Below are 10,054 nucleotides of genomic sequence, written 5' to 3'. Positions count from 1 at the left end.
TCACAATAGAGTTTCATGGACGGTATGCTCTTGATCAAGGTCTTTCAAAACTTTTTCAAGCCAAATCTCTTCAAAAATTCCCAGACTCATGGCCCTGTATTCTGCCTCGGCACTACTTCTAACAACAACACCTTGCTTTTTGCTTCTCCATGTAACAAGGTTGCCCCACACAAAGGTACAATACCCTGATGTTGATTTTCTGTCTACTACAGATCCTGCCCAATCAGCATCGGTGTAAGCTTCGATGCATCGTCTTTCAATTTTCCTGAACATCAAGCCTTTCCCTGGAGAGGTTTTCAGATATCTCAAAATGCGCTCCACTGCCCTCATGTGTTCTTCGTATGGAGACTGCATGAACTGACTTACCATACTTACTGCATAAGAGATGTCGGGTCCAGTATGAGAGAGATATATTAATTTCCCAACAAGTCGCTGATATCTTTCTTTGCTTACTGGAACACCTTTACTCATATTACTTAACTTTGCATTTTCTTCTATAGAGATATCAACTGGTTTGCAACCCGTCATACCTGTTTCCTTAAGCAAGTCCAGAGTATACTTCCATTGGAAACTGAAATTTCTTCTTTCGATCGAGCTACTTCCATTCCAAGGAAGTATCTTAGTTTTCCAAGGTCCTTGGTTTCGAATTCCTCAGCCATCTTGGCCTTCAATCGGTCAATCTCTGAGTTATCATCGCTTGAAATAACAATGTCATCCACATAAATAATCAAAACTGCAATTTTCCCAGATATTGACCTTTTAGTAAATAGAGCATGATCAGAATGACTCTGTTTATATCCTTGTGACTTTACAAACATAGGAAACCTGCCAAACCAGGCCCTTGGTGACTGTTTTAGCCCATATAAGAACTTTCTTAATCTGTAAACTTGGTGACTAAACTGTTTTGTGAATCCTGGAGGAGGACTGATATAGACTTCTTCCTCCAACTCTTCATTAAGAAAGGCATTCTTCACATCAAACTGGTGAAGGGGCCAATCCTTATTCACTGCAACAGAAAAGAGGACCCGAACTGTGTTTAGCTTTGCAACCGGCAAAAAAGTCTCGGAATAATCAACCCCGAAAGTCTGAGTAAAACCCCTGGCAACTAATTTGGCTTTGTATCTGTCAACTCCATTAGGCCTATACTTTATTGTGAACACCCATTTACATTCGACTGCTTTATGACCACTTGGAAGATTGACTTGATCCCACGTATGATTTTTCTCGAGAGCTCTCATTTCTTCCATAACTGCGGCTTTCCATTCAGGACTTTCCACTGATAGATATCTATCACTAATAAATAGTAATATTTTTCTATATTTAAAAATATTTTTAGTAATTATGTCACTTAAATCAATTGCCTTAAATATTTCACTCTATTTGTAAAAATTAATTCTTATTGGTGAGGTGAAATCATCCTTACCGTGTGTTAGGTCTTAAATAAAATCCCAAAATCTAAAAAAAAAACTTCGCCTTACGAAATTCTCAAGAATAAGATGTATACTGTTTGGTATCACCACTGTGTCTAGGTTTGTAGTGAGGGCCTTGAACTCATGAGACAAATTACTATAGGACAAGTAACTCTGCAACAGATATTTAGTACATGATCTAGTACCTTTCCTTAGGGCAATCGAAAGATCAAGGGATTCATCTCTGTCTTTACTTTCTTCTGACATATTGCACTCACCCTTCGGTTTTGTTATTTTTTCCAGCAGGAATAAGAGACGCTTCTTTTCCAAGTTCTACCATGTTCTCAAGAATCATACAATCATCTGTCTCTACGCCATCATCGACCTCAATCACATCTTTGCTGTCATTATCTTCCCTACTTTTTCTCTCAACGTTTTCAACACAAGCATCAGTTTTATCATATTTATTATCATGATCAGGGATAAGACTACTAATACTTGGAATTGATCTCTGTTTAGACTCATGGACTGGAGCCAGAGAGATAACAGACGGTGCTATTTTCTTCCGGAGATTCTTCCTATAGTATGTGATCCAAGGGACTTGTTTGTTCAGGAGGATAGGTGCATTGGTACTAATACTTACATCAAGGATGGGTTTAGGTTCAGATAAGGCAGAAAGACTGAGATCCCAATTGGTTTCTTCACTAGTATGCTCCCCCTGAAGAGAATCATTGAGAAATAATGGATGATCTTCAAAGAATATCACATCCATAGAGACAAAGTATTTTCGGGAAGAGGGATGATAACACTTGTACCTATGTTGATGTAGAGGGTACCCTACAAAGACACACTTTTGTGTCGGAGGGATAAACTTAATATGGTTAAGGCTGTGTGTATGGACGAATACCACACAGCCAAAGACACGAAGGGGTACATCAGAAAGAAGTCTGGTATTTGGGTAAGACTCTTTGAAGAAGTCTAAGGGGGTTTGGAATTTTAAGACCAGGGATGGCATGGAATTTATTAGATGGGCTGCTGTCAAGATAGCATCACCCTATAAATAAGAAGGAATGGAAGTTGACAACATAAGAGATCGGGCAACTTCAACTAGGTGACAGTTTTTCCGTTTGGCTACTCGATTTTGTTGAGGGGTGTACGCACAGGAACTATGATGGACAACCCCTTTTGAGACTAGGAATTCTCATAAGGCATTATTAAGGTACTCTCAACCATTATCAATCCAAATAATAGAGATTTTGGCGTTGAACTGGGTTTCTATAGAATTGTAAAACTGTTGGAAAACCGAAGTAACTTCTGATTTGTCTGTCAGAAGGAGTATGATCATCAATAAAGGCTACAAACCAGCGCTTTCCAGTTGTGGTAGTAATAGGTGACGGACCCCAAACATCGCTATGGAACATGGTGAATGGTTTAGATGCTTATAAGGATGAGAAGAGAAAGAAACACGAGGTTGTTTGGCTTGGACACACACATCGTATTTCAATTTAGAAATATTAATATTGTAAAAAAGATGAGGAAACAAATAATTCATATACTGGAAATTAGGATGGCCTAGGCGATAATGCCATAACATATAATCAGTTTCAAAAACAGAAAAATGGGAAGAAAACAAACTAGTCCTATCACATATTCTAAAAGAGGCCTCTTAAGTAAGGAAATAGAGTCCCCTGTCATGCTGGGCAGTGCCAATCGTCATCCCCGAGTTCAGATCCTAAAAAACAAAAGCATCATATGAGAAGATAACACGACACTTCAAATCCCTTGTAAGCTTACTAATAGATAACAGATTATAAGACACTTTTGGCACATGTAACACATCTTGGAGGATTAGGCCTGCAAAGGGCGACACTCGTCCTTTTCCAGCGACAGGGGCAAAGGACCCATCGAAAATTCTGATCCTTTCATTTCTAGCACCGGGTTGATAAGACAAAAATTGATCAGAGGAACTGGTTAAGTGGTCTATGGCTCTTGAATCTAATATCCATGGTTTATTACCAGCTATACTCACAAGTCCAAAGGAATGAAAAGTACCTGATTGAGCGATGGCACTTACTCTAACTGTAGTAGTAGTGCTCTGAGTGGTGTCCTAATTCTGAGGCTGAGTAACTCCTGAAATAGATTCACCAACAAGAGCCTGGCTTGGCTGTCGTTTCTTACCATTTGGCGGTCGGCCATGAAGCTTCCAGCACTGATCTTTCGTGTGCCAGGGTTTCTTGCAATGTTCACACACTGATGTCGGCTTACTGCTCTGTTTATCTTGTATAGGGCCAAATGTTTTGAAAAAAGCGGAATCTATTGTCGTTACAAGTGTACTGTTCATGGCCTTCGACCTATCTTCCTCCAGGCGAACTTTAGAACAAACTGCCATTAGAGATGATATAGGTCTGGTCCCCAATCTACAACTTCGCACTGTATCAAATTTAGAGTTGAGTCCTGCAAGAAAGTCATACACGCAATCCATTTCTTCAGAATGATAATGTAACACTCCTCCACAAGGACAATTCCAAATCATTTCATGGCACAAATCCATCTCTTGCCACAAGAGAGACAACTTGTTAAAGTAAGCAATAACGTCCATTGTTCCCTGTTTGCATTCATGGACTTGCTTACATAGAGTATATAAACGAGAGGCATTCTGTCTCCTGAAGTAGAGTTTTTGGGCTGCCTCCCAAATATCACGGGTTGTAGCTACATACAATAATGGTTTTCCAACCTGAGGTTCCATACTTCCAATCAAAATCGATCTCAACAAAGAATCCTCTCCTTTCCAATTCACTCTTAGGAATCACTGATCCTTGATTTTGGTATTTCACCTATCAGGTATCCAAATTTGTAACAGCCCTCAAGGGCCATTTTAATAGATTGGGACCAGGAAAAGTAATTATCACCATTCAACTTTTCTCCTATAATAAAGCTAGAAGAATTGCCTATAACTCCAGAACATAAATTTGAGGGGTAAGTAGGGAACGAAGTTATCGAGTTTGCAGGATATGAGTTTAGATCTGGTTGGATCTTGGATGTCGATCCCAGGGCTTCCCCAATAGCAGCTAGCTGCTGTGTTCTGTTGTTTAATCTGCAACTACAACTGGGTAACTTGATCTTGGATTATACTTCCTTGGTCCTGGCGATATGATGAAGAATCTCCCCCTCCAAACTCACTCATGATCGACGAAAACTACCCCATTCGATTGCTCATATTCGGCTGGAAAACACCCACACTTCTTCCATCTGTCTTTTGGTGCAGCAGTGGCTGAGATGAGATGTCGATCTGAGAGGATAAGACCGGCGAAAACGACAACAGGCGGGAACTATTGAGCACGGTCGATCTGGACTGGTCAGCATTGGGCATTGCAGATCTGGACTGGTCGGCGTTGGGCATCACAGATCTGGACTGGTCGGCGTCGTTCAGCTGTGTTTGAGAGCGACTGGACAGATCTCGACTTCGTTCAACTGGTCGCTAGTCGTCTTCATCTGAGCGCGACCAAACCAGATGGGTTGTTGCTGAGTCGCTGGTCGCCAGTTGCTGGGTCTAGCAGCTGGTCGTTCCGTCTTCGAAGGAGTCAGCCGGCGGTTAGTAGGGCAACGACGACTGATCTTCATGAAAGTGGGGAAGAAGAGATTGGAATTATCTGTCAATGGCTTTTTGGATAATACTGGTTATATCTGGGTTATTGGTTTGGGATTCTCCTATTGGATTTTCCTCAATGGTGGCCAGGGTTTCCTAAACAGAGTGAAAAACCATAGGATAAAGGGATTCTTATTAGAAAACTGATACAAAGAAATACAACAGACCACCAGTTTAAATAGAGAAAAGGGAAACCCTAGGGTACAACGAAAAAGACAAAAATACCCCTAGAGATAAAACCCTAATTTCAACCATTACCATTAAATTTATAAATACGTTTTACTAAAATTAGTTTAGTGGATTAGAAATTTAATTCTTAGAATTAATTCTCAAATTAAAAACATTTTTCCTTCCTTCTTTAAAAGGTTCTGCAATTTCATTTTGATATACACAGAAAACCTAATCTTCATCTTCTTTGCTCTCTCATTTATGTGGCTGTTTTTTAGCTATTTTCTGATCGATTTCAATCCATTCTTTGATGGGTGCACGTCAAAGATGAGGTATCGTATAAACCTTGGAGAGCAACCGACTTCTTGTAATTTAGCATCTAGTCATGCCCATTTTTTCTTTCAAGACAATAAGTTCCTCCACAACACAACAATTGAATCTGGAATATCATGACTACATTGAAATTTGTGATGTCAAACTTTGTTAAACTTGCATATAAAGCTCATCACCTTCAAGAGGAGTTATTTAAAACTCTTTAGGAGCATTTCTACATTTTTAGTTTTGCATTTTGACTTCTCAATTATTATGCAATTGAGTTTCAATTTTCTAGGTCATATTTTCTATAATTTTCATTTATTAGCTTTTGAATGACTTTTGAGTTCTTGAATCTTTAAACATCCATTTGGCCTTTAAAATAGCTCGCAATGCTCTTCAAAATTGTGATTAAAGATATTAAAAACATTGTGTTTATTCAACCTCTTTAGTATTTTTTTTTTTTTCAAATCTTGCTTTAGATTTGATGATTAAACTGATTCATTAGATTAGTTGATCAAGCTAATTCTTGAGTGAATTGTCTTAGGATCTAAGAGATCATCATAGATTCTAAGTTCTATCTAAGAGACCCTTCTAGCTAAGCTCTTAGTTAAAATCATTCGTTAAGTTAGCTTTATTTGTGAGTGTTGTAAGGATCTAGAAGAACCTCTAACATGGTATAAATCAAGTATTGTAGTGTAGAAATCATAATTTCAAAACATTTTCAAAAATTGCTTTCATTAGTTGTTGTGGAATCCTATTTTTCTTTAATTTTCGTTCTACACTTCACTTCTTATTTTTTTTTATTTTGCACTTTTTATGTTTACTTTTTGTTATGTACATTGTTAAACCCATAGTTTCAATGATGTTTTACATTCTCTTTCAGTTACATACATTGTTCTCAAATTTCCATCGTCTTATTTATATTACAACAAGTGTACTTTGTTCCTTTAGCGAAAGAGAAACTTTTTCTTCTTCTTTAATTTTATTATTTTTTATATGTAGTCTATTTTGTCCAGTGCCTTTTTTTTATTTCATTATAATCTACCTTCTCACTTGGGATTCGAATATGTAAGTGTTCTATAAGAGGAGAAAATACATATCAGATAAGATAAAATAACTGAAAATAAGTAGAGTATATCTACTGCACATTAGCCATTGTTACTAAGAATGTTACAACATTCCATAGAACATTAAAAAGAGATAATCAACTAACACAAAAAGAATACCAGAGATTTAACTCAGCTCGGTGAATATCACCTACATTTGAGGGATAGTGTGTCCAAAAAATACAACTTTATTAATATAAATGAAAAGCAATTACAACGCAGTACTTATCCGTAACTACAACATGATTACAGTGACCTCTAGAGCTTAATCACTCAATGTTTCACCTAGGCTCCCCCTAGATGTAAGACTTCTTCTCTCAGTGACTTAGGTTCAACCTTTACTTGCACTTTTCACACTGTAGAATATTTTTGCGTCTATAAATTTAACTATTATAATAAGTCGATCCTTCATGAGCAGTTCGTAATTACAACTAGGTCAAATTATCGTTTTGCCCTTGTAATTATCTCTTACTTCTTAAGTACCACTAATCCCTCTAATGAATAATCTGTTTGTTGTTCTACCATAAACCAAGTCTCCCTCGGGCCAGTGAGAGGGTGAGGCCCCATTGCTTAAGTCCCGGAGTCAGCACTTAAGGGAACAACTTATCTACTTATCCTAAAACACTCATTCCCGTGAAGTTATATTCCAAATCCCCACTCGGTCTCATCCCTATAATGGTAAGCTTATTGAGTCAGTGACTCGAGCCACTCCATCTTGTGAACTCCTGCTCATGAGGATCGTCCTTTGATTTGTTTAGGTGAGAGTGGCTCGAGTCACCGACTCAATAAGCCTACCATTTTAGGGATGATACCGAGTGGAAATCTGGGAATATAGCTTCACAAGTGGAGATCACTCCTTCCCGTTTTTAGGGTAAGTAGATAAGTTATTCCATTAAGTGTTGATTCTAGAACTTAAGCAATGAGGCCTCATCCTCTCACTGGGATGAGAGGGACTTTGTTTATAGTAGGACCATAAACAGATTGTTCATTAGAGGTTCAGTGATACTTAAGGAATAAGAGGTAATTACTTGTGAAAGATTGATTTACAAAAACAACGTGTACAAAAATATGTTACAGTTTGTAAGAGTGCAGCTATGGGTCTTTAGTGGAAGTACCCCATAATTAATTAATGTTAATTAATTTAATTAAAGAGTTCAATTAATTAATCTCGTATTATTGGAGCTTATAACTGTAGGTCTATTAAGTCCCACTGCTAACTCATAATGGGTTAAACAAGAATATTTAGTGTTAAAAGAATTTGAAGTGTTAAAATCAGTTAAAATGTATATGATACAATTAATATAATGTATATAAATACATTATAATGTAAAATTAATTTTGAATTAGATTCAAATTTATGCTTTATAATAAGATAGTATTAATATTTGAAAATATTCGAATATTGAATTAATATAGGATTCATATTAAACCTATAAGCTAAAATCAATGTGAATGAGATTCATATTAAAACTATAGGTTATAAGAGATTATGTGCATTAAAATATGATTCATACGTACGTTAAATTAAATATATAATCTTTAATAAATGGATTAATTAAATTAAATTTAATTAATATTTATTTTATTTTATTAAATTAAATAACTCACATGTAGTTACAAGGAGTGATGAGTGGGTGAGAGAAGTTAACTTCCCTAACGTATTTCTTCTACAGTATTTATTCTGCAAGGAATGGCTCTATGAAAAATGATCCTGAAAAAGAAACAGAAGATATCACTCACAAAAATCACTAAAAATTCTAAAAAAAAATCGGAGAAGTATTCTCTGCCAAAAATCATTCACTATTTCCCCACAAGCCCTCCCTTGTCCAAGGATAACAAAGAAGACCAATTGGTGTGTCCAATTCGTATTTTCGATTCGTACTGAGATTTTCTCAAAATCGGGAGAAGATATTGAAGATTATTCATCAAAGGTAATTATTCTTCTCCCTGATAACCTATAGTGAAAGCATGTTTAACTTTTCGTATTTTAGTATTTTGTAATTTGTAATTCACGAATTCTATTGAGGCGAAGCAATCATAAGCTTCCGTACGGGATTCGACCCCTTCATATCACTAGTAGACAGTGATAGATGATAGTAGCCTATCAATGTCTATCACTATTTATTAGTGACATTTTTCTGTATTTAAAAATATTTCTAATAATTTTAACATTTAAAACAATTACTCAAATAATAATTGTAAAATATAGTAATAGTAATAGGTTAAATTGCAAATTTGATCCTTATAGTTAGGAGAAAGTTAGAATTTAATCCCAATAGTTTTAAAAGGTAGAATTTAGTTCTTATGGTTTGATAATAAACCTCATAAATAGTCTCTACGATTTGATAAATCCCTCATAATTATCTCTAGTACATAGAAACTAAATTCTAATTATAAATTATAGGAACTTAATTCTAACTTTTTCTTAAATCATAGAGACCAAATTTTTACTTTAACCTAATAATATTACAAGGCTCTATAATTTAAAATTATTTTATTTTGATTTCTATAATTATAATGGAGTTTCAACATGAATATAAAATAGAATAATATCTCAAAACATATGTTAAATGTTAGAAATCTTAGACAAGCACGTTCGAAAATATTATCAAGAACCTGTTGGAAAAATACGTAGTATATGACCTAAAATGTACGTTTGACCTTGATTTAAGATAGTTTTAATTTAATTTTGATAGACTTGATATGGTTTGTTAGTGATTTCAGGGTTATGTTCGAGAAGGCAATTCGATGTCAAATTAAGTTATAAAGGACCAAAATATGTCCAAGAAAGTCAATCCCGAGCTAGGTACTAGGTCGGTATATGAGAAAAATCACATGTTGCCAAAAACAGGGTAACACCGCGGCACTAGGTCGGTGCTATACCTCGACGCTTAAACCCGAGAGTGAGAAAAGTTGAATTTAAGGTAGCGCAACAGCACTGAGTGTCGGCATCGTGGTGATGCGCTGCGGCAGAGGAATACACTAAGAGCGTGCAGCAAGGCAACACCGTAGAATTACCCTACAGCGTTACGGTGCCAGTTCAATTGTGGAAAGAATTTTGTAGTTTTGGAAAATCTTCTCTATAAATTATCCTAGGATTTTGGCTATCAAAAACATTCCACACACCATGAAATTAGTATCTTGTCTAAATTTAGTGAGGAAAATGAGGGTTGTTTGGAGGTCGTTCGAGATCCCAAGATGTGAATTGATGTGAGATTGATATGCTTCAACGACGAAGATTACTTCAAAAGTGATTTTTCTTTGTTTTATTTTTCTTTGCTGATATGGTTGTAGCAATGTATGAGAACATGTTTGTAGCGATGATGCATAGTTAAACGTTCTGGTTCTAGGGTGTTGATGAACTTATTTATGGATTTAAGTTAACTACATTAGTATTTTCTGTGGATGTA

At 36.1% G+C, this 10,054-nt stretch overlaps 1 protein-coding gene, 1 long non-coding RNA gene and 1 pseudogene across 2 annotated transcripts; 1 reads left to right on the top strand and 2 right to left on the bottom strand.

Moving 5' to 3' along the window:
- Nucleotides 1-528, bottom strand: LOC120080997 (secreted RxLR effector protein 161 pseudogene; annotated as a pseudogene).
- Nucleotides 529-3,516: 2,988 nt separating this feature from the next.
- Nucleotides 3,517-4,008, bottom strand: LOC150035062 (uncharacterized). The gene has a single exon (XM_090315218.1). It carries the CDS (start codon nt 4,006-4,008, stop codon nt 3,517-3,519), a length of 492 nt encoding a protein of 163 aa, XP_090171344.1.
- A 4,341-nt stretch (nt 4,009-8,349) lies between these two features.
- On the top strand, nt 8,350-10,054 carry LOC150035061 (uncharacterized). The gene is made up of 2 exons (XR_016530883.1): nt 8,350-8,575; nt 9,360-10,054. It is a non-coding gene; the product is annotated as an uncharacterized LOC150035061 (long non-coding RNA).

The sequence above is a fragment of the Benincasa hispida genome, chromosome 7, assembly GCF_027475165.1.
Source record: "Benincasa hispida cultivar pf3 chromosome 7, pf3_genome.v1.1, whole genome shotgun sequence".
NCBI lineage: Eukaryota > Viridiplantae > Streptophyta > Magnoliopsida > Cucurbitales > Cucurbitaceae > Benincasa > Benincasa hispida.
Note: the sequence above shows the minus strand (reverse complement) of the source record. Positions and strands in the feature narration are given on the sequence as shown.

Coding starts and splice junctions, on each gene's coding strand:
- LOC150035062 (XM_090315218.1), bottom strand. CDS start 4,008: ATGGACGTTATTGCTTACTTTAACAAGTTGTCTCTCTTGTGGCAAGAG.